This window comes from Ornithorhynchus anatinus, chromosome 2 (genome assembly GCF_004115215.2).
Source record: "Ornithorhynchus anatinus isolate Pmale09 chromosome 2, mOrnAna1.pri.v4, whole genome shotgun sequence".
In the NCBI taxonomy this organism is placed as follows: domain Eukaryota; kingdom Metazoa; phylum Chordata; class Mammalia; order Monotremata; family Ornithorhynchidae; genus Ornithorhynchus; species Ornithorhynchus anatinus.
Window position 1 is genome coordinate 16,059,266 of NC_041729.1, and position 13,595 is coordinate 16,072,860.

At 57.2% G+C, this 13,595-nt stretch overlaps 1 protein-coding gene across 12 annotated transcripts in view; it reads left to right on the top strand.

The window, feature by feature from the left end:
- NCOR2 (nuclear receptor corepressor 2) overlaps positions 1–13,595 on the top strand; it is a 415,012-nt gene that overhangs the window by 388,148 nt on the left and 13,269 nt on the right. For all 12 annotated transcript variants that reach the window (XM_029056817.2, XM_029056799.2, XM_029056861.2 and 9 more), the window contains 11 exons: positions 49–279; positions 1,646–1,906; positions 2,740–2,889; positions 3,393–3,524; positions 4,836–5,004; positions 5,333–5,742; positions 7,527–7,670; positions 8,480–8,622; positions 9,309–9,502; positions 10,807–10,956; positions 12,256–12,401. In XM_029056817.2, the coding sequence (XP_028912650.1) occupies positions 49–279; positions 1,646–1,906; positions 2,740–2,889; positions 3,393–3,524; positions 4,836–5,004; positions 5,333–5,742; positions 7,527–7,670; positions 8,480–8,622; positions 9,309–9,502; positions 10,807–10,956; positions 12,256–12,401 (2,130 nt within the window). The remainder of the gene's footprint in view (positions 1–48; positions 280–1,645; positions 1,907–2,739; positions 2,890–3,392; positions 3,525–4,835; positions 5,005–5,332; positions 5,743–7,526; positions 7,671–8,479; positions 8,623–9,308; positions 9,503–10,806; positions 10,957–12,255; positions 12,402–13,595) is intronic.

Consider the following 13,595-nt stretch of genomic DNA (forward strand, 5'->3'; position numbering starts at 1 on the left):
TTGATGGGATTCACTCCCCAGACTGACCCTGCTCCCACTTGGTTTCAGGCAGCCTCTCATCCAGCAAAGGAAGCTCGCAGGAGAGAAAGGTGGGCTCCACACCTCGGGAGATCGCCAACTCCAAGTCTCCTCACCCGACGGTACCAGACCACCACCACCACCCCATGTCACCCTACGAACACTTGCTCCGAGGGGTCGGCGGCGTGGACCTGTACCGGGGACACATTCCATTGGCTTTTGACCCCACGTCTATCCCACGGGGGATTCACCTGGACGCAGGTATTCCTCCGGTCTCTCAGGCCCAAACTGAATGTCTCCTTCGATCCAGCCTAACCTCGCCACCTCTGCTCCCTGCCCCGGTCCGGTTCCTGGTTCGGGTCCCATCCAATCCAGAAGGAGTCAGTGGGGGGCTGATGTTGCCACCCACTCAGCACATTCACCCATGGGCAGTTCTCTCTGCGGACTGTTGGGAGTTGTGGCCCCCTAGCTGACAGAGCCCAGGCTGATCTTCCCATCTACAGGAGCCAGGAGATAGGGCATCAGCACAGCCCAGCCATTCACCCTAAGGTGGAGTGCTGACAGTTGGGGGGATTTAGCTCCTCTCAGTGATGCCCTGGAGAATTCCGGGCTGGGGGAGATACAGGAACACTTAATGGTGGGCTTCCAGTGGCCGATACATGGAGGAACGAGCCAGAAGGGAGGAAATGGGCTGCAAGAGGAGTGGAAGGGAAGGAGGGGTAGACAATAATAATTAGGGTATTTGTTAAGTGCTTACTATGTGCAAGGCACCGTACTAAACGCTGGGGTAGATACAGGCAAATCAGCTTGGACACAGTCCCTGTCCCACGTAGGACTCAAAGTCTCAAACCCCATTTTACAGAGGAGGTAACTGAGGCAGAGAAGTAAAGTAACTTGCCCAAGGTCACACAGCAGACAAGTGACAAAGCTGGGATTAGAACCCACGATCTTCTGACTCCCAGCCCCGCGCTCTATCCATTACACCATGCTGCTTCTCTAGATCCAGGAGATCCGATGCTGGAGAGCTTTAGAAATCAGATGGACTCCTTTGCAATGGGTAGGTGGAGACACAGTCTTACCTGGAGTTGACTCAAGGTCCCAGTGACTTTTGGCTCAAGCCAGGGGAAGGCGGAGGGTGGTGGGGGGACTGAAGGAGGAGAAGTTGGGCAACCTCTACCTCTTCCCCAATGTCTGCGTCATCTGTGTGAAGGAGATAGGATGGACCCGGTGGGTAGAGTAAGGTGGGCCGGGAACTCCAGCCCAACGGCTTCAGAGCTCATGTCTTCCCCTCAGGACTGTCCAGAGGCTTCACCCTGAGGTTGAGGCTGGTTTTCCAGCTCTCTCTGGCCAAGGCCGGAATATGTAGCAGAGGCTTCAGCTCCTGCAGCCTTAGGCACTGGGCCTCCAGAGCTGCCAGCCCTCCCTGCGCCCTGGCTTGACCTGGCTTGGCCTGGCCTGGGCACAGTTTGCAGCCGGGTCCACCCAGCCTCCTGGCTGGCAACCCCACTTTCCCTTCCGATGGTCCAATAGGCAGCCAGCTCGCATCTACCCCAGACACCATCCATCTCCTCCTCCTCCTCCTCTTCCCAGCTGTGAGCTGACCCCACCTTTCCATTCCCTTTCCCAGCTACTGCCGCTTACTACTTACCTCGCCACTTGGCCCCTAACCCCACCTACCCACACCTGTACCCCCCGTACCTCATCCGGGGCTATCCCGACGCCACAGCCATGGAGAACCGGCAGACCATCATCAACGACTACATCACCTCGCAGCAGATGCACCACAACGCTGCCGCCGCCACCGCCATGGCCCAGCGTGCCGACATGCTCCGCGGCCTCTCCCCCCGTGAGCCCTCCCTGGCGCTCAACTATGCAGCAGGACCGCGAGGTAGATGGGCAGGCGGGCGGACGGGGACGGACGGACTGAGGGAGGACGCCTGGTTGGGCGGGCCCATTGACAAGGCGGGGGGTGGGGGCAGATGGCCATCCTTGAGAGAAATCCAGGCCCTGGGAAAGGATGGCTGGGGTGCCAGCCCAAACTGATGGCACAATGCTAAAGGAAAACAGTCCAGGTGGTGGGTGGTCTGTGTAATAGGTGGCCTGAGATGGTCTTCCAGGGTTCCTGTTTGGGACCAAGGAGGCTGGGTACTGAAATTGGAAGTGTGTGGGGCCATGGGTTGAGTGGGGCAGGGTGGGGTGGAGTGGCAAGAAGCGGCAGAGGGGTGGCGGGGGCCTCTGAGGTTCAGCATACTGAATCCAGGCTGGCTCCCAGCACCCCCAGTGCTATGTCTGTCAACAGAAGCTGGGTTCTGATACCACTTGCCTGCTGTATGACTTTGGACGAGTCTCTTAACTTCTCTGTGCCTCTGTTACCTCATCTGCAAAGTGGGAATTAAGACTCTGAGCCCCACGTGGGACAGGGACCGTGTCCCACCTGATCTGCTTGTGGCCGCCCCAGCGTTCAGTATGGTGCCTGGTACATAGTAAGCCCTTAACAAATACCGTAATTAATTACTAATATAGCACTTCATCATGTTGGTGAGTGAAGAAGCATTGGGATCGAAGCCTGGCGACCAGGAGCCAGGTTCCCAAAGTACAAGAGAAGCCCTTCCATCCCTCCACGTTCTTTCCATATCCTGCAGATAACCAGGCTCAGGGACCTCAGGTCTGCTGGCACTGATCCCTGTGGCCGTCTCCACTCTCGGCTTTGTCCTTGCGCAGGTATCATCGACCTGTCCCAAGTGCCCCACTTGCCTGTACTGGTGCCACCGGCTCCAGGCACCCCTGCTGGCTCCATGGACCGCCTTACCTACATCCCCGGTGCCCCCCAGCCTTTCAGCAGCCGGCACAGCAGCTCCCCGCTCTCCCCAGGTATCGTTCCCCCCAGCTCCCTGGCACAGAAACCCAATCTTTGGGAGTAAGGAGGAGGCAGTACCATTACGGGGCAGCCAGGGGTGTCCTTAAAAAAACTGAGGGCAGAACCTCCGCTGCCAGGTGGGAGAAGAGGGGGATTCTTGACACTCTGGCCCTAGAGATTGTCACTATTCAGTCATTAAGAACCCCCTGCCATGCCCTCCTGACACACATCATTGTCCCTGCCCACCTGGTCCTTAAGAGGGGGGCCCTCGGCCTGAGAGCCAGGAGGCCTGGACTCCGGTCCTAGCTCTGCTGTCGTCCTGCTGTGTGACCTTGGGTACATGACTTGCCATCTCTGGGCCTTCACTGCCCTCCACTGTATCCAGGAAGAGCGAACCAGCCCTGGGGAAGGTGTCACGGACCTTGATCACTGTTTCTATGAGATGACCAGGCAGGGGTGGAGGGGTGGGTGGTGGAGGTGGGGAGCGGGGTCTGACTTGGTCCCCTTCTACTCCCAGGAGGCCCCACTCATGTGACCAAGCCAGCAGGCCCCTCGTCCTCAGAGCGGGAGCGGGAACGGGAACGTGAGCGGGAGAAATCCATGCTGGCTGCAGCCACCACCGTGGAACATGCCCCCATCTGGAGGCCAGGTAGGACAGACCCACCTATCCAGGAGCAGGGACATCCACTCGGTCCTACCACTTGAGAGCTAGGGACCAGCGTTCATCCTGTTCCCCTTGGTTTCATTCCAGAGGGATTAAGGGGCTGCCCTCCCCAGACTTGCCGCTTCACTTTCCCTCCACTGCCCCTCATCGCTGCATTCCTCCACGAGTCAGTCAGTCTGTCAGCTGGTCGATCGGTCACCAAGAACTTTAAGGGTGATCCCACAGAGTCATACTCCTGTACCGGGTATTCATTAGAGATGAGGACTGATCCCTGCCCTCGGGGACCTGACCGTTTAACTCCAGAGGCAACCCGGAAGCATATAGTCAGCATTGTTATAGCACTCACTGTGATTTCCCAGGGAGGGAGAAGGGGGTGATGAATGGGTGACACTTTGTGCCATCTATGAGGAAATGGGTGGGTTAGTGCCAGGTGGAGGGTGGCTTGAACTGCAGTAGGATGGGAAGGAGGGGGCATGAGAACAGGAAGGGGCAATATAAGGCCCACTGGTGGTCCTGCACACCAACCTTGAAACTAAAAGCTCCGACCTTCTCATCTCGTCCCGTGGGTAAAGCTATGGCTTACCTCTCAGGGTGCTAGACTGTCACACCCTGCTTCAGAGTGTCTAGACTCCCCCAACCTCCCACCACATTAGAGAAGCAACATGGCAGCTTAGTGAAAAGAGCCCGGGCTTGGGAGTCAGAGGTTGTGGGTTCTAATCCTGGCTCTGCCACTTGTCAGCTGTGTGACTTTGGACAAGTGTCTTAACTTCTCTGTGCCTGAGTTACCTCATCTGTAAAATGGGGATTAAGACTATGAGCCCCATGTGGGACAACCTGATTACCTTGTATTCCCCCCCAGCGCTTTGACACTTGGATTGGCACTTCCAAGCCCATCCCAAAACCATGGTCAGAGGACATGAGATGGCAGGAGGAGGAGATGAGAGAAGAGGGGAGCAGGTCTGGGAGAGAAGGGGCCTTGGGGCCCTGGGAGGAGGCAAGCTGGCACTATAGGCTTCGGCAAACCGAGGTGTGTCTAGAAGTCAGTCCACAGAACAGGGCAGCAGCTGGGAGCCAGCCAGGCCCGGCGCTTTCCCTCACCCAGCAGCCTAGGGGTGCTAAAGAGAGGTTGGCATGTGTGCCTGGGGGACGTCAGCCGTGTGAATCTAGGGAATTTGGGGGGCCAGGCCCCTAGGGCATCATAGGCATAGGTTGAAGATAACAAAAACCCCCTTGAAAGAGGAACGTCTGAACCTCAGGAGGGCTGGCCCATCCTGACATTGGCCCGTTTGCCCTCAGGTACGGAGCCGAGCAGCACCCGCCCGTCCTCCCATTCCCACAGCCACCAGCACTCGCCCATATCCCCACGGACCCAGGAGAACGTCCAGCAGCGGCCCAGCGTGCTGCACAACACCGGCATGAAGGGCATCATCTCCTCCGTCGATAGCCTCACCCCATCCGTCCTGCGGTAGGCAGCAGGGGCGATCAGCATCGGGGTGTCTCCACTCAGGACCAATATCAGCCAGGACTTAGCCCTGGGAGAGAATCCCAGGGACCCTTGGCTCACTGCCCAAGAGAAGCTGACCCTTCAGAGTCTGGGGTCACCAGACCCGCCAGAGGGCCCTGGGGCCACTGGATGGCCTGAGTTTTGGCCCCAGTGTCCTTTACCCCCTTGGCTCCTTGGGTCCCCTGGCCCACTCTGCCCATCCTGGGGGTTGCGGAGAGGGAAGAGAAGGGTGGGGAGGAGGGTGGGAGCGGAAAGAGGGTTTCATGCCCTCCCTACCTATTCTCTGCAGATCGTCCTCCTCCTCCACCACATCACCAGTCCGGTCCAGCGGGTTTGCGCCCGCTCCCACATGCCCCCTCGGCGGTCTGGACCCCTACCCTGGCCTGATCGACCCCGCCATTCTGCAGAAGGAGGCCTCCCGGGGCCGAGACTCCCGGACGGACAACCACCTGTTTGGCTCCAAGCTGCCAGGACGGTCGGCCCTCGACCGGTCCTCATCGCCTGGCAAAGCCCCGGAGTCCCGGTCCGCCGCCGCCTCGGGCTCTGGCTCCGCTCACCCGCCTGGCCGAGGACAGGGGAAAGGCCACACGTCCCACCTGCCGGCAGAGCAGCCTCACCTGGCCGGGGCCCATGACCAGCACAGAGAAAAGAGTCAAAGTAAACCCTTTTCCGTGCAGGAACTGGAGCTCCGAGTACTGGGTAAGACCACCATGACAGCGGCCACCTTCATAGACGCGATTATCATGCGTCAAATTTCTTGCGATAAGGGGAAGCGAGAAAGAGGCTCGCTAAGTAACGACTCCGCTAGCGATGGTAAGACATTTGCGGGCGGGCAGGACCCCGAGGTCCGGTTTTGTGGCCTCAAAGATCTATTTATTTTTCCATATTTTTCTTTTTTCACTTTTATTTTTTTCTGTTTTTAATTGCACGTCTGGTGATTGGCTTTCTTCAGCTTCCTGATTTTGGGAATCTCACTGTTTGCCTATTTTGCCTTTCCCATCCCCCCAATCCCTTACCTCTCTCCTTTTGGAAATCTGGTGGTTGTTTTTTTTTTGTAAAGGGATCTTGAAGATTTCTGCTTCCCGTCCGCCTAGGTTTTTCTTTTTTTCTTTTTCTTTTTTTTTTTTTTGGTGCCAATTCTTGCTTTGCCAGTCTGGTGAAATTTTTAGTGTGGAGAAGTTCAGAATAAATGGGATGGAAAAAAACCCATGCCCCCAAACTGACCCCCTTAGCCTTCCGATTGACACCTGAAGAGCGAATCCAGATGTGGTCTGTATTAAAGGGCTCCCAGGAAGACAGGCCAGGGAGGGGGTCGGATCTGGGGGCATGGAGAGGGAGTAGCCTCATAACTATTCCCCTTTCCCATCTTGCCCTTGTTCTCTCCTCCCCCTCCTCTTCCTGGGAACCCCACTCTGTCAGTTAATCTAGAGACGTGGAAGGAGGTGCCATCTTGCCAGTTTTGGCCAATCCAGGGGAGTTGGCTTCTCTTCCCTCCCCCTCCTTTGTCAGTGCTGGCCTTTGTTGGCTATCGCATTGCCACCTCGAGGGGATGAATGTATAAACAAGATGACCAGAGGGAACGTGTCAGTGGAGCTGCTGCCTCCATCCCCTCCCCTCCAGACAAAATGGCATACTAAATGTCATCTGAGACTGGGAAGGTGACAGAGTCTGGAGGTTGCGTGGGGCTAGGTCCCACCCCAACTGCCTGTGACCAGGTCACAGACTTCCTGGCCCAACTTAGAAATTTGGGGATTGGGGTCCCCAGAGCAGAATGGCTGAGAGTAGAGCTGTGGGGTCCTGGGGAGCAAAAGAGGTGAAGACTCCTACCCAGTCCCCCGCACCGCAACCTTTAATACAGGCCACAGCACAAGCACAGAAATGGCATCTCCTCCATCCATCCTCTGTCTGTGATTGAAGCAAATCCACCAACTCTGCCCGGTCAATATGTCCGGGTCCCAGACCTCCAACAAATGGGGGGCTGGGGGAGGGAAGGAAAGGAGTGGGAAGTTGGGGTTGGTCTTCAAGTTAACCATTCTTTATAACACTAGCCTGTCCTCGTCACCTCACTCCCTCCTCCTCCTTTCCCCTACCTCTGGGACTCTCCCATCCTCACTCTCTCACCTCCAGGGATGTGAAACTCTTCAAAGTAGGGCTGGAGGAGGAGGAGGAAGGGACTCCATTGCTCCGTGAACGATTCCCCTGCCTCCACAGTTGATTCTCACCATCTTCTGCCCATGACCACGACAGAGGCTCCATGTCTAGCTGGCCCCTTAAGAGGAAGGCCTCCCAGGCTCAGGCTGACCTGCCCCTACTGGGGCAGAACTTTCAGTTCTTCCAGACTCTCCTGGGAAGGCTGGGCCTGCAGAGCCAGCCAGGCCTCCCACTCTCTGGCACCAAGTCCACAGGCCCTGGGGCCCTGTGTGAGGTGACCGGAGGGGGAGGCAGAGATGTCTGAACCAACACCCTCCTCGGCCATTTCCTAGGTTACCACGGTGGCTACAGCCCGGACGGCATAGAGGCCATCAGCCCCGTGAACTCCCCCAGCATCGTCCATGACAAAGGAGTGAAGCACCTGGAAGGGCTCGACAAGGGCCACGGGGACCCTGACCTCCGATCAAAGCAACAAGGTGAGGAAGGGTCAGGGCCCTCTGCCATTGGCAGCACCACCCCATCAGGGTTGCCCTCACTAGCCTTCCCTGGCCTCTCTACCCACAGAGAGGAAACCTCACATCCTTAAGGCTCCTAGGTGTCAGTCCCTTCATGACATTTGAGGCCTTCATCTTGGAGGGGAGAGAGAGTTTGGGGACCATGGGAGTTTGCGGACTCCAGACGGATAAGTCAGTAGAAGCTCTGAGGTCACTCTGAAGGCTGGGTCAGGTGGTGGGTTAGATGGAGAGTGAATGAATGTCCAGAACAGAGTGAAGGGGTCGAGCACCCTAATGGCAAAGTGCGTGGGCTCCCCTCCCTTCCGCTTCCTACATGAGCATCCCACAGATGTTCCCCACTCCTGAAGCTGGCATCTCAGGCGCGGACTGGGCATTGATTCCCCAGCTCTGAGGCGAGACTGACAGTGTCCCTCTCTGACTACAAAGTGGGATGTGTGTCTTTATGGGTGTGTGCAGTTTTTTTTGTTGGTTTTGGGATTTTTTTTTAAATATGGTATTTGTTAAGCACTAAATATGTGCCAAAGACTGTTCCAAGCACTGGGGTAGATACAAGATAATCAGGCTGAACATAGTCCATGTCCCACAAGAAGTCAAGTGACTTACAGACAAGGTCACACAGCAGACAAGTGACAGAGCAGGCTTAGAGCCCAGGTCCTTCTGACCCCTAAGCCCATACTCTATCCACTACCCCTTGCTGCTTGTGTGTGCGTGTGGTGGAGAGTGGAGGGGGTGCCCCAGGCCAGGACTGATGGGCTTTCTTCCCGGCACAGGCCCACTGAAGCTCACTGAAGCCGCTCACCTGCAGCGTCTGCGACCGCTCCCTGATGGCCAGCAGTCCCCGAGTCAGCCGATGACATCCCCCGCCAGTGTCAAAGGTCACCAGCGGGTGGTCACCTTAGCCCAGCACATCAGCGTAACTAGTCTTTTCTTTCCCTCACCCTTCCCCCCGTGTCCCTGCCCCTGGACAGGATGGGTCAGTGAATTTGAGGGATGAGGTTTGGCGTGCCTGGGGAGAAGCTTAATCTAGCAAGTTGAGCGTAAGACTGGATCTCCAGTCCCATTTATGCACCAGGGATGGGGCCTGAGGGAGCTTGAGTCACTCTGAGGGCCCTCCATTCCCCTCTCCTCCTCAGAGATGCCAAGCGTGGCCATTGTCAAGCTACCAGATCCTGTTCCATCTGGAGCAGTGGCTCATTTACATCAATTTGTGTGCAGGCTTGCAAGAGGCCATTACAAAGTGAAACGAACAAATTATTGGAAACAAGTGCCAAGGCCAGACAAGAGCCTCCCCATTCCTCTTTGCTCTAGGCTTTTGGAAGCTGGGGAGGGGAAGGAGGCAGAAAGGGAAAAGCCCAATTCCCCTAAACTGGGATTGGTTGGTTGCTTGGTTGGGTGGGTGGGTTGTTGGGTGGGTGGGTGGGTTGGTTGGTTCTGGGACAGACTCCGTTAGGAGCAGGAAGCTTTCCCCGGGCCCCTGCTCTCTAGAGGAGAGCACCCTGGGGCTGCAGGGCTGCGCACCCTCCTCCCCTCTCGGTACCCCTGGCCCCGTAGCTTCCCAACCCGGCCCCGTTAACCGCCAGCATTTCTCTCTGTCCCCAGGAGGTGATCACCCAGGACTACACCCGCCACCACCCACAGCAGCTCAACTCCCACATCCAGGCCCCACTCTACTCCTTTCCTGGGGCCAGTTGTCCCGTGCTGGACCTTCGCCGGACCCCTGGCGAGGCCTACCTCCCCCCACAGGACCATGGCTCAGGCCCCCGCCTCTCCCCACACAGCGAAGGAGGCAAAAGGTGAACCTCCCGAACCCCCGGGGTTCAGTCGGTCTTGCTGACTCTGGCTACCTGGGAAAGGGATCTCTTGGTCCTGAGTCCCCAAGGAGGCCAGCCGGAGGGTGGGCAGCCAGCCAGAGGCTGGGCAGTCCTGTGGCAGCTCTGGGCAGAGGCCCAGGCTTGAATTGAAGTGGATTTGAGTCCAGCCCCAAGGAAAGCAAGTGTGGAGTTTGGGGATGTTCCTCAGCCCACCCTGACCCTTCCAGCTTTTTAGATACTGAGGCTGGACCCATGTGACTAAATTATCAAGTAATCCAGGACCAAAACCTCTCTTGTGGCATTAATAATCAGTTGAGCTTAGTATTCTTAGCAGGTTAGCGTTTATTCAGTGTTTATTATCTGCTAAGTGCTGGCCTAAATTGAAGGATATCCAGATGTACCTAGTCCCTGTCTCACGTGAGGGTCACAGATGGAGGAAATTGAGGCTCTCAGTGGGTTTTACAGGACAGACCGGTGGCAGAGCCAGGATCTGAACCTGGCTCCTCTTGTTCCAGTCCTGTGCTCTTTCTACTAGGCCACACTGCAGCTTTTCAGGCCAAATAAATATATTCCATCTCCCCCCAGTGTTCTTATCATTGAGATCAAAGAGAACGTTTACACCTTAATCATGTAGATAATTTGCCCATGTGGATCCAGCCTGATTCTCCTTGTAATTTCCCTGGGCTCTGGCAATCCTTCTGCGCAGCCTCCAGCTGGGAAAATGCCCAGTGAGGTTGCCACACCCACAAGGCTTTCTCTGGTCTGCCTGGCTGCCTCTAACCCAAGAAGCTGCCCCCGGCCCACCTGTCCACTCCTAGTCCATGGGGGTTCCCCTGGTCCACCTGGCCTTTAGCCCATGAGGCTGCCCCATCTACCCAGCTGCTTCTAGTCTATGAGACTGCCTCTGGTCCACCTGGCCACCCCCAGTCCCTGAGGCTGCCCCTGGTCTGCCTGACTGCCCCTACTCCCTGAATCTGCCTCTGGTCCCCCTGGCCACCCATAGCCCATGAGGCTGTCCCCGTCTCCCTGGGCACCCCAGCCCATGAGGCGGCCCCTGATTTGCTTGACCGCCCCCAGTCCACGAGCCTGCCCCTGGCCTGTGTGGCTTTTTGCGGTCCATGAGGCTGCCCTGGCCCACATGATTACTTCAGGCCCCCGTGATTGTCCCTGGCCCGACAGGCTTGCTGCCTCCGTGGGAGCAGGTAAAGGTTTGATCCCAGGTCCCAGGCCCCAGGCCCCAAGCCCCAGCGCTGACTATCATGGTCACCTTCCTGCCATTTCCTCAGGTCTCCGGAGCAGAGCAAAGCTTCCGCAGTGGGCACCGCGGAAGACTGCATTGAGCCCATCTCCCCACCAGAGGGCATGGGGGAGTCCGAACACACCCGAAGTGCCGCCTATCCGATGCTCTACCGGGAAGGGGAGCAGGGCGAGCCGAGGTAGGATCGGCCCCAAAGGGGATGGCCTCACCAGGAAAGGAGGGAGGGAGGGAGAGCTCACGTTCCCAGAGGGGCTCCTTCCTCGAGGCTCGACTTCCTGCAATCACCGGGATCTCTTTCCTGATCTGTCCGGCTGCAGCCAGAGGAGAGGTAGCAATCAGTCAGTCAATCAATCAGTGCTGTTTATTGAGCTCATACTGTGGATAGAGCACCGGAGTAAGCGCTTGGGAAACTGCAGTACAACAGAGTTGGTAGTCATGATCCCTGCCCACAAGGAGCTTGCAGTCTACCAGGGGAGGCCGACTTGCAAATAAAATACAGCAGTAGGCCATCCCCAAAGGGACAGATCCCGTGTCTCGTCTCCGCGTGGCTGGTCCAGCCTGATTTGTTCATTCAGTCATATTTATTGAGCGCTTACTGTGTGCAGAGCGTTGTATTAAGCGCTTGGAAAATACAGTTCGGCAACAAATTCGGCTGTTCTCTGGCCCCGGAGTCCCCCTCCAGCTGCGGAGATGGAGAAAGCCCACAGAGCCCCGACCGACTGGGTTTTCTGGGCCTTGTGATTGCTGGGCTACCCCGATCCCCAGGGACCAGATCCCAGCCCAAGAAATTGTGGGTGGCAGAGGGGTGAGTGGCGAGGGGTGATAGGGGCACACAAGGGTGGGGTGGGAGGTGGAACGGTTCCAAAAAGGGGGTCCCCGCCACACCTCCCCCAAGCTCATTGTTGCACCCCAGGGCAGTCAACCGATCTATCAATCGGTGGTGTATGCTGAGTCCTTACTAGGTGCAGACCACTCTGCTAAGCACTTGGGAGAGTACTACAGTACAGTAGAGTTGGTAGACACGACCCCTGCCCTCGAGGAGCTTATAGTCTAGTTGGGGAGATGGATATTCAAGTAAACTACAGAGAGGGGAAGTGGCAGAATATAAGGATAAATACAAAAGTGCTATGGGACCGGGATGGGGTGAGTATCAAAGTGCTTAGCAGTACAGACCTAAGTGCACAGATGACACAGAAAGGAGGAAAAATGGGGTGGGGAAGTGAGAGGTTAGTCAGGGCAGCATCTAGGGTGACACATGCACGCACACATGTCTACATAGACTCCTTCTCCCTCTTCCCCTACCTCTCCGCCCTCTCCCATTCCCCCTTGTCTCCCTGGCCCCCAACACATTTGGCTCAGTTGGTCTGCAATGTAGACGGCCCAGGCCCTAGCAGGGACACCAGCACCATGAAGGTCATCCGGGCTGTGGGCAGGCAGAGCCTGAGGGCACAACCCCTGACGATTCCTCCCTTTGCAGAATGGGGTCCAAATCTCCAGGAAACAACAGCCAGCCTCCTGCCTTCTTCAGCAAGCTGACGGAGAGCACCTCGGCCATGGTCAAGTCCAAAAAACAAGAGATCATTAAGAAACTCAGCACTACCAACCGGAACGAGCCCGAGTACAGTAAGCTTCTCCTGGCCCCCGGAACAGCAGGTGGTGGGCGGATGGGGGTTGGCCCCGAAAGTCTAGCTGGGCAGCTAGAGGGCACAGCTGATGTGGATTTTAAAGGGCCATTGCTCTGCTCTGAAGACCCTGGGGGCCCTGATTCATTGGGTCAGCAGGCACTCAAGGAGGTTATTTGGATCAGGACCCAGCATTCCCTGTGTAATCTCCCCGGGCCTGGGCAAACCTTCTGCTCTGGTTTCCGCTGGGAAGATGGCACTGAGCCTCTGCTCCCAAGATCTCCCCGACTTCCGGGAAACTGTGTGGGTCTCTGGCCAGGTTTCAGGGCCGCAGTTGATCCTCTGACCCAGATTGCCTAGGGACATGCCCCCATTCCCCTTCTCTCTCTCTGCAGGGCGGGGCCGGAAGGGAGGCCACCCCCTTTCCACCACGGTGAGATTGGGGGCGGGTGGGGGAACGGGAGAGAGACAGCGTGCCTGGTGAGCTCTCCTCCCATCCCTCTGCCCCTGCCCCGCTTGGGTTGGAGCAGTGGTGCTGGCCCCCAGTTAATCAAGCCCAGCCTCTGAGAGGGGGTGGACCTCTCTTTTGCCCCCCAAGGGGTGAGGCGAACGGCAGGGTCAACCCGCGGGCAGACCCTCGACCCTCCTTCCCTGATAGGGTCTTTGTGGGCCGTTCTTGGTGGTGGGTCCTTTTCTCCACTGGCAGGTTGGCCAGTCCTGTCCCCTGGGAAGCAAGGTCCATGATTCAGGGTTGGGCTGGGCAGATCATGGGCAAGGGGCACTGCTGCAGTTTGACCCAGTTTTACCTCAGCTGGCCGGATCGGGTGACCTGATGCCCGTCCCTCCGTCTGGCAAGAGTCCCGGACAACAGCAACCCCCTGACTTCCGCATTCGGGCTGAAGCCCAAACCTAGGGCCCCTCAGCCCCTCCCACAGGCCTGGAAAACATCCGCAAGTTTGTCGGTTGGCAGGGAGGGACCGGCTGTCTGGTTTACCTGTCTGTGGGTGTGTGATCGTGTGTCTGGGTTGGTGACTATGCACGTGGGGGGAGGGAGTGGGGGCAAGGGTCCTGGGGGGGCAGATATATGAGTTTGAATGTCTGCCTGCAGGTGTGGAAGAACATTCAGAATGGATTTTATAAGTGGGTCTGAATGAGAGAACTCTGTTTTCCTAGAGAAGGACTCCAAAGCCAACAG